Source organism: Mustelus asterias, chromosome 5, assembly GCF_964213995.1.
Source record: "Mustelus asterias chromosome 5, sMusAst1.hap1.1, whole genome shotgun sequence".
Lineage (NCBI taxonomy): Eukaryota > Metazoa > Chordata > Chondrichthyes > Carcharhiniformes > Triakidae > Mustelus > Mustelus asterias.
Window position 1 is genome coordinate 145,756,347 of NC_135805.1, and position 17,533 is coordinate 145,773,879.

At 45.6% G+C, this 17,533-nt stretch overlaps 1 protein-coding gene across 1 annotated transcript; it reads left to right on the top strand.

The window, feature by feature from the left end:
• Window positions 1–17,094: 17,094 nt before the first annotated feature.
• Window positions 17,095–17,406, top strand: LOC144494038 (histone H4). The gene has a single exon (XM_078213613.1). The coding sequence runs from the start codon at window positions 17,095–17,097 to the stop codon at window positions 17,404–17,406; it is 312 nt and encodes a 103-aa protein (XP_078069739.1).
• The last annotated feature ends 127 nt before the right edge of the window (window positions 17,407–17,533 follow it).

A 17,533-nucleotide genomic window follows, 5' to 3' on the forward strand; every position in this document is an offset into this window, starting at 1 on the left:
TTTGTGGCCTATCCAAGCCTCCTCGGCGTCGCTGCCCGGCGAAGGATGCGATCTGCTCTGGATGCGGTAAGCTAGGCCACTTCGTTAAAGCCTGCCGGGCGAAGCCGATCCCGTAGTCTCGTGGCGCCACGTGTGTTCCGCGGGCGCAGCCATTTTTAATGCAGTCGGCGGCTGCGCGCGAGTCGCCATCTTTGATGCGGTCACCGGATGTGCGGCAGTCCCCATCTTTGATGCGGTCGCCGGATGTGCGGGAATCGCCATCTTTGATGCGGTCATCAAGACGCGCCGAGCAGGAAGCTTTATCCGTGATGTCATCAGACGTGGACGAAGATGGATTCTTCCTGGATTCAACGATGGCATCGATTTGCCTGGACCAGTCGCAGCCTCACCAACTCTCCAGGTCAATAATGGAGATCAAGGTAAATGACCATGCAGAAAACAGCCTGTTCGACTGCGGGAGCACAGAGAGTTTTATACACCCTCGCACAGTGCATCGATATGCTCTTCCCGTGTGGCCCTGGAGCCAGACTATCTCCATGGCTTCGAATTCCCACTCAGTGGAGGTCCTCGGGTGCTGCTTGGTGACGCTGACGGTACAGGGCACAGTCTACAAGCGTTTTCGGCTCCTCGTGCTGCCGCGACTCTGTGCAGCTGTACTGCTGGGGTTAGATTTCCTCACCCATCATAGGAGCGTCACCCTGCAGTATGATGGCCCTTATCCCCCACTCTCTGTCTGCAAGGCGCTGTCACTGCAGCGCCCCCCGTGCACCACTTGCAGTCTGTCGACCCTCAAGATTACCCCCCCGGATCCCCCCCCCGCCTTTATTCGATAATCTCACTCCGGATTGCAGGCCTATAGCCACCAAAGGTGGGCGCTATAGTGCGGAAGACCGGGCCTTCATTCGGTCCGAAGTACAACGTTTGCTCAAGGAAGGGATTATCCAGGCCAGCATCATCCCCTGGAGGGCGCAGGTGGTCGTAGTTAAATCAGGGGAGAAACACCGCATGGTGATTAACTACAGCCAGACCATAAACAGGTATACGCAACTAGATGCGTACCCTCTTCCCTGCATCACGGACATAGTCAACCGCATCGCGCACTATAGGGTTTTCTCTACGATTGATTTAAAATCGGCTTACCACCAGCTCCCTATTCACTTGGAGGATCGCCCATATACTGCCTTTGAGGCGGACGGTCGCCTCTAGTTCCTCCGAGTGCCCTTTGGTGTCACCAATGGGGTCTCAGTTTTTCAGTGGGCCATGGATCAAATGGTGGACCAGCACGGGCAACGGGCCACTTTCCCGTATCTGGATAACGTCACCATCTGCGGCCATGACCTGCAGGACCATGATGCCAAACTCCAAAAATTCCTCCGTACGGCCACTCTCCTGAATCTGACATACAATGAGGTGAAATGTGTCTTTCGGACACGCCGCCTCACCATCCTTGGGTACGTGATAGAAAATGGTGTCCTTGGTCCCGACCCAGTCCGTATGCGTCCCCTTATGCAGCTTCCCCTCCCTACTACTCTCAAAGCACTGAGGAGATGCCTGAGCTTCTTCTCCTACTATGCCCAGTGGGTTCCCCGTTACGCGGATAAAGCTCGTCCGCTCCTAAAATCGACCTCTTTTCCCCTGGCGGAGGTGGCCCGTCGGACCTTCGATGTCATCAAAGCGGACATCGCAAAGGCCGCGATGCATGCTGTGGATGAATCCATCCCATTCCAAGTGGAAAGTGATGCATCTGACTTTGCCCTAGCCGCCACCCTTAACCAAAGGGGCCGTCCGGTGGCCTTTTTTTCCTGGACCCTACAAGGCCCTGAGATTCGGCACTCCTCGGTTGAGAAGGGGGCCCAGGCCATCGTGGAAGCCGACCGGCACTGGCGCCATTATCTTGTGGACCAACGGTTCACTTTAATTACGGACCAGCGGTCCGTTGCCTTCCTGTTTAACACCAGGCAGAAGGGCAAGATTAAGAATGACAAGATCTTGCGGTGGAGGATTGAGCTCTCCACCTACAGATATGACATCATGTACCGGCCTGGGAAGCTCAATGAGCCCCCAGACGCCCTGTCCCGTGGAACATGTGCCAGCGCCCAACTGGACCAGCTGCAGTCCCTCCATAATGATCTCTGCCACCCGGGTGTCACCAGAGTTTTCCACTTTGTCAAAGCCCGGAACCTGCCATACTCCCTCGAGGAAGTCCGGACGATTACCAGGGAATGCAGGGTCTGCGCAGAGTGCAAACCGCAGTTCTACTGGCCAGGTGGGGCACACCTTATAAAGGCCACTCGGGCGTTTGAGCACCTTAGCATTGATTTTAAAGGCCCCCTCCCTTCCTCTAAACGCAATGTTTATTTTCTGAATGTCATCGACGAATACTCGCGTTTCCCTTTTGCCTTCCCCTGCCCGGACATGACCACGGCTACGGTGATTCGGACCCTGAACACGCTCTTCACCCTGTTCGGCCTTCCATCCTATACTCATAGCGACCGTGGGTCCTCATTCATGAGTGACGGGCTGCGGCAGTACCTGCTCGCCAAAGGCATTGCCTCCAGCCGCACCACTAGCTATAACCCCAGGGGTAATGGTCAAGTAGAGTGGGAGAACGCAACCGTCTGGAAGGCTGTTCTATTAGCGCTACAGTCTAGGGGCCTCCCAGTCAGCCATTGGCAAGATGTCCTCCCGGACGCATTACATTCAATTAGGTCACTCTTGTGTACAGCGAACAATACGACCCCTCACGAGCGGATGTTCACTTTTCCCAGAAAGTCCTCCTCAGGTACTTCGCTCCCAGCTTGGTTGCTGTCCCCGGGGCCCATTCTGCTTCGGAAGCATGTCCGGACTCATAAGGCAGACCCCTTGGTCGAGGAGGTCCAATTGCTCCACGCTAATCCTCAATATGCTTATGTAGCGTACCCTGACGGATGGGAGGACACGGTCTCTGTCCGCGACCTGGCACCCGCAGGTGCCCCTAAGGCCACCACGTCCCTCCGCCCCTCAGTCCCTTGTGTCGAGCGCCCAGAGCCTGCTACGGCCCTCCACCCCCAGCGCCAGTTCCAACTGTTCTCCACACGCCACCAGGGCCACAGCCCACTCCCCTCACCCCTATGTACAGCTCGCTTGAGTCACCGGTGCCATCGCCACGCAGTACCTGACTACTGGATGGGATGACGGATGGGTCCGCCTCACACCACCTGGCGCCTCCTTTCGACGCTCAGTGCATGGAGCCTGGACTGACTCCGCTCCCTGCTCGGATGACCCTGCAACCTGCACTGCGACGATCGCGACGGCGGATCAAGCCACCGGTTCGTCTGGACTTGTGATATTGTTTCTGTTTCACCCCGTGTTGTTTTTTTAAAGGAGGGGTGAATGTGGCGGACCTCAGTTGTGCCTTTGTCCTACTTGGACCACCGTTGTGTGTTTGTTATTCCTGGGCACATCCCCTGCCGGCTAGTCTCCTCCCCTCGTCACCTAGTATAAAGGTGGCTGTCTCCTCCCCCTTGCTCAGGCCCGGTCGGTTACCTGTTGGGATGTGCTCCTGATTCTGTTCTGAATAAAAGCCTACAGTTGTATTGGCACACAAGTAGTCTTTTGCCTAATTGATAGCGCATCATAGGGATTCTGTGGTTCTCCGAATAGTTAACACCGCCTAATGACAATGTTTAGAAATTACCGTCCATTATTTTACTGGTTCTCATTTTATCACAAGTCTCAGATTCGCTTTGACAAACCGGGATCCATTCGGGTTTAATCTCGGTCTTTTTTGAAACCCACTTCCCTTGCGGCGGGAAGTTCCATTTCTAGTACTTCGGACAATAATGGCGTGGATATTTAACAAATTAACATTGTAACATAAAACCATATTCTAATACCTTCTCCGTGTTGTGGACTGCTCCCCATTTGCGCCTCTCAAAAGCAGAGAGCACATTTTGGTTTAAATTTGCCAGTATTGAGGTTGAGACTTCATAAAACTTCGGGGTTAACAGGGAATGAAATGATCGGTTATAGAGACCAAACCGGAACAGAACTGGAATTTGAAACATTTTTCTATTTGCTCTCTCCCTCAAGACAATGAAAGTGTCCGAATGTCAACTCCTCGCAGGGGGTCAGTGGCCACACATTATTCATGGGTAATAGTTAACAGATTCATAGCCAAACTCTATATTACTCTATCCAGAACATTCTAACTGAAACGCTAATGAAAAAGGCAAGTTGAAGTATACAATTTCTAAAGCGATGATAAAGAACAAAGAACAGTACAGCACAGGAAACAGGCCCTTCGGCCCTCCAAGCCTGTGCCGCTCCTTGGTCCAACTAGACCAATCGTTTGTATCCCTCCATTCCCAGGCTGCTCATGTGACTATCCAGGTAAGTCTTAGTAAAGCTTTCTCAGAGAAGTTGTGGGTGTCTCTTAAAAGAGCCGTTTGGGGTGGATTTTTTTTCAGTGCATTGTGCAGTTTTACTTGGTGTACTTGGTCACCGCCTTTGTCCCCTCCGACACGGCGTGCTTGCCCAGTTCCATGGGCAGCAGCAGGCGCACGGCGGTCTGGATCTCCCGGCAGGTGATGGTGCTGCGCTTGTTGTAATGGGCCAGGCGGGAAGCCTCGCCGGCGATGCGCTCGAAGATGTCGTTAACGAACGAGTTCATGATGCTCATGGCCTTGGAGGAGATACCGGTGTCGGGGTGAACCTGCTTCATCACTTTGTAGATGTAAATGCTTTTCTAGACCTCCTCTCCCTCTTACCGCTTTTCGTTACCGGCTTCTTCTGCACTTTGTTTGGTGCCCTTCTTGGCAGCTTGGAGTTTCTTTTCTTCAGACATAATGTATGCAAACTGCAGACACAGAATAACTGAAACTTCCACCTCTTTTATAGACTAACACAGACAACTATGCAAATGAAGGATAGGAAAACGACATATTCACCACTGGCTAATCTGCAAAAATGTGAGGTTTTCAACTTATTTAGTTAGTTCAAATAACCAATCACAGTTATTGCTCCTCACATCCATAACCTCTCTCTCTCTTGTAACATCCTCCACTCCCCTTGCTGTCTCCCTACTCAAACAATCCCCTGACTCGCTCTCTCTCTCTGGCGGCACCAGCGCACTCTCTTTACTGGTAAAACTAGTGTTTGCACCCAATGTCATCCTGGTGCGCCGGTTTCCGCCCACATTCCAAAAATGGGAAGGTTAAATTGATTAGCTCTGCTAAATTGCCCCTTCGTGTCCCAAGAGTGCAGGTTAGGGTATTAGCGGGATAAAAAGGTTACGGAGATAGGGGTCTGGATAAGTTCGCTCTTTTAGATAGTAACTGCTACTCGATGGGCCGAATGGCCTGCTTCAACAATGATGAAGAATCATAGATTCCCTACAGTGCAGAAGGAGACCACTTGGCCCATCGAGCATGCATCGACAATAATCCCACCCTGGCCCAAACCCTAAAACTCCACATATTTACCCTGCTAAGCCCCCTGATGGTAAGGGACAATTTAGCATGGTCAAACAACATTTGGACCTTTGGATTGCGGGTGGAAACTGAAGCACCCGGTGGAAACCTACACAGATACGGGCTGAACATGCAAATTCCATACACACAGTAACCTGAGGCTGGAATTGAACCCGGGTCCCTGATACTGTGAGGCAGCAATGATAACCATTGTGCCATCTTCCCTCCCTAAAGAGCATTCCACCCAGGACCCTCCCTTCACTCCATCCCCACAACCCCACACATTTACCATGGGCAATCCACCAAACCTACACATCTCTGGATGCTAAGGGGTAATGTAACATGGTGATTCCACCTAACCTTCACATCTTTGGCGTGTGGGAGGAAACCAGAGTGCCCGGAGGAAACCCGCACAGACACGGGGAGAGTGTGCAAACTCGACACAGACAGGCACCCAAGGCTGGAATTGAACTCAGGTCCCTGGAGTCGTGAGGCAGCAGTGCTGACCATTGAATTTGATGGTTAATTTGCTTGGGAGCTGTGAATTTCTGATATGTGAGTGTGGCTTTCAATTTGCAATTGTCAACTTCGGTCATGGAAGGTAAGAGTTTATATCAGTTATTTCCAGGCTGGTGAATGTAGCATTATTGTTAGCCTGTCAGTGGCTGAACACATCACATTCTGATATGTGTTATTGTTTACCAATACTGTTTTTTTTTATTTGCTCTGTACCTGTCTAATTCTGATTTATTATTTTTGGTGTTATCCTACACTATTTCATAACATATTATTTTTATTTTTACTCTGCACCTATCTGCTTCTAATAATGCGTGTCTAGTTTTATTCTCTAACTGTTAGTAATGTTATTATAATTGCATTATATTCTGTAAGCATTTCATTCTGATCACTGATTGAGTGTTTTCAAACTCTCTCTCTCTCTGCCTCTGGAATGTGGATATGTCTATTTTTTGCTATCTTCACCTGAATTGTGAATGGGTGATTCTTTTCCCTGTCTTTACATTTTCTGAACTGTCGTCCCATATCCTTCAACTTCTCAAGAGACTAAACTCCAGGGAACATAATCCTCATTTACTCAGTCTCTCATCACAGGGCACCCTGAACCCAGGTACTAATTTAGTGAACCTTTGTTCAACAGTCTCCAATGTGAATATTGTTAACTACAATAAATCTGGTTCCCTAAACTTTTTTATGCGATTCTGGTTTTTAAACTTTATTCTTTTGCAAGTGAGTGTTGCTATTTTTTCTTTCACTGACACAATAATGGTGTTTTCTTTCTAGAGTCAGTTTGTGGTAACCTGCACTTTTTTTTCATTCTTGTGTAGAAATCCTTTTGTTTGACGATTGTTCATAATGATTGTAAAATAGAGTGTTCACTCTATGATTTCTCCTCTCTGTGTACTCTGAACCATTTGCATCACTCTGCACTCACCGTTTTTGCATATTGTATGTGAATACATGGATTTTGTGCCTCTGTGTATCGCTCAGTATTTGTAAAGCAGGCATAACTGGGAATCAAAATGTGTCTGGTAAAACCTGCGAGAGTGAGTTCCAGCAGAATCTGTCTGGAACAAATGTGAAGTTAAAGTTGATTGTGATGCAGTCAAAATATTTGAGTTCGATTTCTATAGTGCCATTCAATCTGTGGCATGTTGTATGTCTGTGGATTCAGCTCTCTGTCTATTCGACTTTGAAAAAAAAATCTATTACATATACGACTGTGGTGAAAGCTCTAAGCTTAATGTTCTCATAATCTCAGTGAATTGGGTTTAGTGCATGACTTCTCAGTTTCTTGAACATTTTGTGAGTGCAGACACGATTCTACATTTCCCTTGAATCAAATACGAATGTGGATTAACTTATCAAGATGTAGCTGACATTGTGTGTTTGATTCATTTAAACTCCCTTGTTCCTGCTGTTGGGTGTGACTGTGCCATCCTTATCTGTGGTCATTCAGTGCCTAATACATTGCATAATTTACAAAGAACAATACAGCACAGGAACAGGCCCTTCGGCCCTCCAAGCCCACGCCGCTCCCTGGTCCAAACTAGACCATTCTTTTGTATCCCTCCATTCCCACTCTGTTCATGTGGCTATCTACATAAGTCTTAAACGTTCCCAGTGTGTCCACCTCCACCACCTTGCCCGGCAGCGCATTCCAGGCCCCCACCACCCTCTGTGTAAAATACGTCCTGCTGATATCCGTGTTAAACCTCCCCCCCCTCCACCTTGAACCTAAGACCCTTCGTCAACATCACCACCGACCTTGGAAAAAGCTTCCCACCGTTCACCCTATCTATGCCTTTCATAATTTTATACACCTCTATTAGGTCACCCCTCATCCTCCGTCTTTCCAGTGAGAACAACCCCAGTTTACCCAATCTCTCCTCATAACTAAGCCCTTCCATACCAGGCAACACCCTGGTAAACCTCCTCTGCACTCTCTCTAAAGCCTCCACGTCCTTCTGGTAGTGTGGCGACCAGAACTGGGCGCAGTATTCCAAATGCAGCCAAGCCAACATTCTATACAACTGCAACATCAGACCCCAACTTTGATACTCTATGCCCCGTCCTATAAAGGCAAACATGCCATCTGCCTTATTCACTACCTTCTCCACCTGTGACGTCACCTTCAAGGATCTGTGGACTTGCACACCCAGGTCCCTCTGCGTATCTACACCCTTTATGGTTCTGCCATTTATCGTATAGCTCCCCCCTACGTTAGTTCTACCAAAATGCATTGCTTCGCATTTATCTGGATTGAACTCCATCTGCCATTTCTTTGCCCAAATTTCCAGCCTATCTATATCCTTCTGTAGCCTCTGACAATGTTCCTCACTATCTGCAAGTCTAGCCATTTTCGTGTCGTCCGCAAACTTACTGATCACCCCAGTTACACCTTCTTCCAGATCATTTATATAAATCACAAACAGCAGAGGTCCCAATACAGAGCCCTGCGGAACACCACTAGTCACAGGCATTCAGCCGGAAAAAGACCCTTCCACTACCACCCTCTGTCTTCTGTGACCAACACCAGGTTAAAGTCCAACAGGTTTATTTGGTAGCAAATACCATAAGCTTTCGGAGCGCATCTCCACTTCTGTGACCAAGCCAGTTCTCCACCCATCTAGCCACCTCCCCCTTTATCCCATGAGATCGAACCTTTTGCACCAACCTACCATGAGGGACTTTGTCAAACGCTTTACTAAAGTCCATATAGACGACATCCACGGCCCTTCCCTCGCCAACCATTCTAGTCACTTCTTCAAAAAACTCCAGCAGGTTAGTGAGGCATGACCTCCCTCTCACAAAACCATGCTGACTATCATCAATGAGTTTATTCCTTTCTAAATGTGCATACATCCTATCTCTAAGAATCCTCTCCAACAACTTCCCTACCACGGACGTCAAGCTCACCGGCCTATAACTTCCCAGGTTATCCTTCCTACCCTTCTTAAATGACGGAACCACATTAGCTATCCTCCAATCCTCCATTTTTGGACTATTTGTATCTGATTGTGGGGTAGTTTCTGTATTTGTGTAGATTTATTATCAACCAAATTATTTTCCCGATTCATCTATTTCGGAGAGTGTAACTAACTGTGGGATTTATTATATCGATTTCATTTTTGGCAGTTTTTATAACTAAAGTTTGCATCCTCAGTCTGTCAGCCTCTAGTATCGTGTATACAGGTAGCAATCAATCAGTAATTATTTTCGTCACTGGTAAGTGTTGAAATATATTCTTCTTGTGTCTGTCTGAGGCAAGAATGTGAATGGCAGATTCATTTTGCACCAATGATTCTCTGCTTATCTATCTAAGTGTAGTTTTCAATCTGTATCTGTTTTGTCGTAAGTGTGGGATATTCTGTATCTGAACTTTTTTTTATCTCAGGCATTGTGTTGGAAACTATTCGTTTAATATACTAACATATTAATTAATATCTGTTCATCATAGGATCTAATTTATAATATGGATCTGATCTATGCTATAGTAATAGAGTACTCTCGCTGCATTTGAGTTGTGGAATGGTATTCATTTTGAAACTATGTGAATTCTAAAATGTGTCAATCAGATCAATGACCTTGCATTTAACTCCTGCAGTGTGTAATAAAAGATTTGTCCTCTTCTCTTTCAGTTTTATATAATGCGCTGGGATTTTTTTTTATGTTGGGCTGATATGCAAGATGTGGCCTTGGCTGAATTCTTGGGCACTTCATTGCAATTCATCCAGATTCTGCCTATAATTTATACGCTGCCCATTCTAGCTAAGATTAGCTATTTGATTTCTGACTAGTTTCACAGAGGACATTGAAATCTGGAGTTTTAAAATTCTGTAGTTGATGTCTCCCCTTCTCAACTGGGTTAGAGGGAAATTTGAAAAAGTCATCCAATGACAAACTATTTTACTCTTGGATTGAAAATAGTTTTCTGACCTGGGAAACAATGTGGGACTGAATAATTATATTCTTCGTTACATTGGGCCTGATGATCCGGCAGTGTCTGTATACTTTGTGAGTGACAGTTTATCCACATTGTGTCAGAATTATCTTGGCATTTCAGGTGTTTAAGTTCTGCCTTTTTAAATTAATATTATTATGTATCTACCTTAATTACTCATTTCATCAGGCATCAGGTGAACCCATTGACTCAGCTTGCAAGCATTTTTTAATTGTATGTTTCAGTATTAATGATTGTTTTTCTTTTCTTGAATTAATTTATTAATTTGCAGGCCTATACTTTTCTTTTAAAAACGTTTCTATTCCAGAATCAAACAGAATTTTACATTGAAAATACATTCATCATAAGATTATTTTGTTGTTCTTATTTTAACAGTGAACTACATCAATGCTGGAAATATTTAATTAAGTGCATTAAAAGTACAGAAAATATGGGAACACTGCAAAAGCCGGGAATCAAACAATGGTCAGTGGCATGGAAGGGAGCTCTTCTCACAGCTATCTGAAAATTGTGCTTCACACGATGCTACGCACGCTGTATTTATACAAATGCTTCATCCCTTCAAACTTTAGAACTTTAAATTTGATCCATATAATGATTTGCAAACAGTTGACTCTGAAGGTACCAGTTTCCTGTTTCCTCGTTCCAAGTTAAAATACTTCTGAATCAATCTTTACCTTGTTGTAGGACTCATTTTCAACCAGCAGATGGCAAGTCCACAATAAACTGGATCTTGCCGTCTGTGAACACAAAACTGGAAAGCAACGGGCCCGAAGCTGCACTTGAAGCTGGTGAAGATATCCTTCATCAAGAGGCAAATGCAGTCACCAGTTTAAAGTTTATGTCACAAGTAGGCTTACATTAACCCGCCAATGAAGTTCCTACGCAAATCCCTAAGTGCCTGTTCAGGTGTTAGGAATGGGTTAACAGTCATCTATTTAAGTCCTAAATTGGATGTTAATCATTGAGTAGAAATCACTAGGATATATAAAGAGGTTCCAGGTGGCACTGGGTTTTGGGTGTGTGTATGTGGAGTTATAAAAGATAATAAAGTGAGTTTGTGAAGAAGTTAGACTTGCATCATCTTTTATTAGGGTACAGCGAGAGAGAATTTAGCATGGCCGATGCATCTAAACAGCACATCTGCCGAACTGTGGGAGGAAACTGGAGAACCCAGAGGAAACCTATGCAGACACGGGGAGAACATACAAACTCCACAAAGACAGTGACCCAAGGATGGAACTGAACCCAGGTTCCTGGAGCTGTGAGGCAGCAGTGCTAACCACTGTGCCAACATGTCACCCTGCAAGGGTTGAGTGGAATCAAAGGTTCCCCAGAAATTATGTCTGTGCTTGTATGTATGCCAGTGTATATGAGAGGATGGTGTGTGTGTGTTTGTAAAGAGGAAGGGGTGTGTTTGCATATGTGTGTGAGAGCGAGAGGGGAGTGGTGTGTGTGTGTGTACAGTGGGGTTTGAGTTTCTGCATCTGCTGGTTTCTGGTTTGGGAGAACACTTTCTCTTCTACGCTTGTTTAAATGAGGCCAAGTGAATGCGGGATCCCTCTGTGTCTGTCAGTTTTCTTTATCTTACCATGAATTTTTTTTTACATTGTGTTTGTGTATGGTAATTTCACTCTTCACATTGTTAATTGCTGCTGTGCAACAATTTGAAATATTTGATATATGTGTCATTGACTGTTTTATTTTGAATTTACCATTTTCTGTAATATGAATATGGCTGAAATTCTGCAAATAATGTGCTTAGTTAGGAGCTGTGTGCTTTACTTTCACTGTGTCTCTGACATGAAAATGTTTCTGATAGGCGTATGTGTGGGTTCCATTCAGCATTTTTAACTCTTGTGATAAGTAACTGCAAGTGTATATTCTCTGTAAATGTCAGGGTCACATATGTGTCCATGAATTTATCCTGTGTCCCTTAGTTAATGGTAAGTGAATGAAAATGTCATCACTTCCTGACAATTTGTGATCTGAGACTGTTGGAATTTAAAATTTGCTTATCAGATTCTGGTGTGCAGGTATTGCCTTTACTTCATTTCTCTCTCTGGTGTGTCACTTTCTGTTTCACTGGAAATCTTTGATATTTCAGTGCAAGGATCACTTTGTACCTTTCAATTTCCAATTGAGCATTCACCTTTCTCACCAGTCTCTCCCAGTTCACTTAACATATTAGTTGTGTGTACATATTAACTTGCTACTGTAGCTATCAATGTGTGCTTTCTGACTACATTTATCCTTCTTATCTTGAGAAACTTGCAATACCTGTTTTTATATTTATGTTGTGCAAAAGTGGTTTCATTGTGTTCCTGTTTCTGTTGTGGGTTTAGCATTTTGTTATGATGTGGAATTGCTGGCGTTGGACTGGGGTAGGCACAGTGAATAGTCTCACCACACCAGGTTAAAGTCCAACAGGTTTATTTGGTAGCATGAGCTTTTGGTGCGTTGCTCCTTCATCAGGTGAGTGCATTTGGTTGCCTGTCTATGTCATGGGAATCTGGGTTCAGTCTGTATCTGTCAGCCTCCTCTGATTCAAGCCCTTGGGTCCACTTAACTCTCTACCACACAGTTTTGAAGGAAAGAAGAGTGATTTAGCTCCATGGCTCATCATAAATCTTATTACAATACATGTGTCAGTTTTTACAATGTGAGTTTTCTAAAATCTGTACATATCAAAGCTCTTATTTGGCAGGAGAGAATGTTTGTTTCTCTGTCTGCCACTTTATAACATTGAACATGAGTTCTGAACTGTTGTGTGAAATTTCAGTTGTGTGAAAGTGATTCCTTTCTGCATTTATTACCTATCAGCTTCTGATGTGTAATTGTGATTTTGGCACTTTGCCTGTCAGTTTCTGGTAATTGTGTGTGAGGGGTTAATTGTCCCTGAGCATTTCTGCTGTTTAAGAGACTTCTTTGTACACGAGTGTTGTTTCTTTTGCCCTCTCTCCCTTAATCTGTCAGTTTCTGAATTATTCTGCATCTGGCACTGACTGATATGTGGATTTAATATTAGTCAGCATTTGTCAGTTTTTGCTGTATGTTTAGAATGTGAACATCAATGAATCAGTGACTTTCCCTGTTGCAGATGAGCATGTTTTGACATCTGTTAATTAATTTTATGAGCGTCACCTTAATTCTGCATCTAATAGTAAATGTAACATTGTGTGTGTGTGCACTTGCGTGTGAGTGTTTTCCATTAATATCTGTGAACTATTATTGGTGTACAGACATTTGTCTTCAACTCAGTTTTCAACCTGTGAATGTTCATGTTATCAGCAATCATCAATTTATTTCATCTGTATCTATGAAAATTTGAATCGGATATTTCACAGGAGAGACATGGCACAAAAATGCAACTGTCAACTTCTGTTGTGTAACTGTGTGTTCTCCATTTTAATTTAAACTGGCAAGTTATCAATACTTTTTCTTAACTGCAGCCAACAATGTCGGCAATGTGAGTCAGCATGTTTTTACTGTTTAAATATTGCTGTTCAGGAAGAAGTGATTTTATTCCATATCTCTCTGTCTCTAATATCTGTGTGTGTGTTTTACATGATGACTGTCTGTCTTTATTGTGGGAAACTGGGTTTATTGTCCAATGGGTTATGTTAGGAGTGATGTTGCGAAAGTTTCAGTATAACATATTTTATTTGCTGTGATCTAGTATTGTGACCATCAGTGTGAGTAATGATCTGGCATATGATGCATTACTGAAATGCAAACAATATGAAAATGAAAGACAAATTTTGTAATCCTTGCAGTGGAATTTAAGGTATTGCTTTATGAGATGCCTGGGTAGAATTCTGTACATTTCAATCAGCTACAGTATCTAATATTTCATTTGCAGCTGAAGATCTAATCTTGAGGTGATTGGACCACCTTACAATGTGATTTGAGGGAAGATACTTTCACGCACCGCCTGGAAGGGTAGTAGAGATGGAGAAAAGTCAACCTTTAAAATGTATGTAGATGAATACTTGAATAAGGTTATGGGCCAAATGATTCGCTTCAGCATTTTGCACAAGGGTAAATCCGGTGGGATTATTGTTGATTTAGTTTCCTCCGTCTGAAGTTGATAAACCAAAGGGCCTCTGCCCTACTGTCTGACTCTCTCAATGCTTGCGACTTTGGACTAACACTGACTGACCTGTCCAGTGATATTGAGCAGGAGTGAATTGGAGAAATGTTTTTACCACCTGTACTTTAGTGCATAGAACATAGAACATAGAAAGCCACAGCACAAACAGGCCCTTCGGCCCACAAGTTGCGCCGATCACATCCCCACCTCTAGGCCTATCTATAGCCCTCAATCCCATTAAATCCCATGTACTCATCCAGAAGTCTCTTAAAAGACCCCAACGAGTTTGCCTCCACCACCACCGACGTCAGCCGATTCCACTCACCCACCACCCTCTGAGTGAAAAACTTACCCCTGACATCTCCTCTGTACCTACCTCCCAGCACCTTAAACCTGTGTCCTCTCATAGCAACCATTTCAGCCCTTGGAAATAGCCTCTGAGAGTCTACCCTATCCAGACCTCTCAACATCTTGTAAACCTCTATCAGGTCACCTCTCATCCTTCGTCTCTCCAGGGAGAAGAGACCAAGCTCCCTCAACCTATCCTCATAAGGCATGCCCCCCAATCCAGGCAACATCCTTGTAAATCTCCTCTGCACCCTTTCAATGGCTTCAACATCTTTCCTGTAATGAGGTGACCAGAACTGCGCGCAGTACTCCAAGTGGGGTCTAACCAGGGTCCTATAAAGCTGCAGCATTATCTCCCGACTCCTAAACTCAATCCCTCGATTAATGAAGGCCAGTACGCCGTACGCCTTCTTGACCGCATCCTCCACCTGCGAGGCCGATTTAAGAGTCCTATGGACCCGGACCCCAAGGTCCTTCTGATCCTCTACACTGCTAAGAATGGTACCCTTCATATTATACTGCTGCTTCATCCCATTGGATCTGCCAAAATGGATCACCACACACTTATCCGGGTTGAAGTCCATCTGCCACTTCTCCGCCCAGTCTTGCATTCTATCTATGTCTCGCTGCAACTTCTGACATCCCTCCAAACTATCCACAACACCACCTACCTTGGTGTCGTCAGCAAACTTACCAACCCATCCCTCCACTTCCTCATCCAGGTCATTTATGAAAATGACAAACAGCAAGGGTTGTTGGGATTTAACATGTTTACCTAGAACTGGAATTCAATGAAATTCTGACTATTTCTGATCGCTGAAACAGTGGATTTGATATGTCTGTGTCTCTGCACTCTAGGATTACTATTGTACCTACTGGCAGTTAGAAGTTGACAGGGGAACTTGTTCTTCTGCGATGAATCTGCACCTGGGAAATTATTTCTTATGTTCACCTAGAGGAAGGAAACAAATATCTTGTAAGTCAAGCTCAGTCGATGTCAAAGACATTTTACAATTGGTAATCAGTTAGAAAAACATGGTCTGCAGCTCATAACCAATAATAAAAAAGGTTTCTGATTCCACTTCCCCACACAGCCTCTATCCATCCGGTATTTTTGGTGCTTTGATAACACTTGACAACAGTTAGAATCTATCCACACCAGGACCGTTCAGAGGATGTCACTACCCGGGGGGATAGTGAGCTTTTCTCACATCTGGTTACAATTTCACTTACCATTTAGTGAAACCAACAGCTGCTGCTAACACATTTCTTTCTCGTTTCTCAGCAGGATGAGCTGGTACCTCCGATCGTGTCAGTTACAGGATTGCTCCCATCCTCACTGTCCCGCCTGTTTCCACCATTCACTGGGCAGTGCCAACAAACAAGCTGAACCGGGGGATTATACATCACAGGTTTGAGCAGAGAAAAACCCGATCATTTTCACTAGCAGCTTATTCACCTTCTGGCTCCCTCAGCAGTGTCTCACACAGTCCCAGGAACGCCTCTCCCTCCCTCCCCCCCCCCCCCCCCCCGCGGCTCACTCCAATCCCGGAACAGGTTCCTGCTCCGCTCTGCCGCTTACAAACAGCTCCCGAATCTCCATAAACTTCCCCCGAGTCAGTGAGGATCTCTGAGCTCCTCTGTGTCCACACTCACCAATGGATGTGCTGCTGGGATGTGAACGCTGCTTCCTCGCTGACCTGGGCGCTGACATTTCCATTTCAGTCAGGTTCAAACAAAGGATTTCCGCATCACGAAATGGGCGGAGCCAGGGGAGGGCAGTGCGCATGCGGTCAGGGCATCAGGGCTCTGCGCAGGGCAGCATCGCGCATGCGCCTCTCCACAATCATTCAGAGAACAAATGCAATTTGCTGAGTTATAATAAAGGCAAAAATACGGCGGATGCTGCAACCTGAAATCACAACAGAAAATGCTGCAAAATCTTACCAGGCCTGACAGCATCTGTGGAGAGAGAATAGAGCCAATGTTTCGAGTTAGGAAGAGGAAGGCTCCAAATATTCGCTCTATTCTCTCTCCACAGAAGCTGTCAAACCTGCTGAGATTTTCCAGCATTTTCTGTTTTTGTTCCAATTTGCACGGTTCCCCCCGTTCGATTTGCTCGCAGTTTGAGCAAAGGAAGCTGGACTGTGGGGAAAAGGCAGAGAACGGTTCAAGCTGCTGGATAATCCCTGTCTGAAGTTCAAACTGAGATCATTCCCTCAGTGTCTTTGCTGTTCATCAGCACATCCTCACCAATACATCCTCACCCCGAATCGGTGTGTTTGCTGTGATATCGCAGGAGTTAATACCTGATCAGAACAGTCCCAGATTAATTTAATCAGTTTGAAAAGGTCGGGCACGAAGCGCTTTGTGTTAACATATTCGGAAGGATTGTACTGAGGCGGGAATATTACTGGCAAGTCTGAATTGAATAGATGCGGGTTTCGAACTAGCTTGTATCTGATATTCCAGTTTGTACGTTTTGTTCCTCGCGCTCTTTTCACTTCTGTTTGAATTTGAATCTAAAATGTCGGTTCGAGCCGGCAGGAGGAGGAGCTGAATGGTGAAAGACATTTCACTGCTCTGACTGTCTGTCAGTCTCCTCCCCGCCCCGCCTCTCTCTCTCTCTCTCGCTTTCTCAGCCAGGTCGGGGCGAGCTGTATAATAAAGGAAGCTGCAGCTGCTCCTCTCTCATTCAGCAGCGATTTGACTGAAGAAGAATCATGTCTGGCAGAGGAAAAGGAGGCAAAGGACTGGGGAAAGGCGGAGCAAAGCGGCACCGCAAAGTGCTTCGTGATAACATCCAGGGCATCACCAAGCCAGCCATCCGCCGCCTGGCTCGCCGTGGCGGGGTCAAGCGGATCTCGGGCTTGATCTACGAGGAGACCCGCGGGGTGCTGAAGGTTTTCCTGGAGAATGTGATCAGGGATGCGGTCACCTACACCGAGCACGCCAAGCGCAAGACGGTCACCGCCATGGATGTGGTGTACGCTCTGAAACGCCAGGGCCGCACTCTCTATGGATTCGGCGGCTGAACAAATTCACCCAATTCTCACAAAACCCAAAGGCTCTTATCAGAGCCGCCCACATCTTCACTGAGAGCACTGACCTTAGGCACAGGAGGGGAAAATGTAATTTGGAGCATTATTGCCGCGTATGAAA

Coding starts and splice junctions, on each gene's coding strand:
- LOC144494038 (XM_078213613.1), top strand. CDS start 17,095: ATGTCTGGCAGAGGAAAAGGAGGCAAAGGACTGGGGAAAGGCGGAGCA.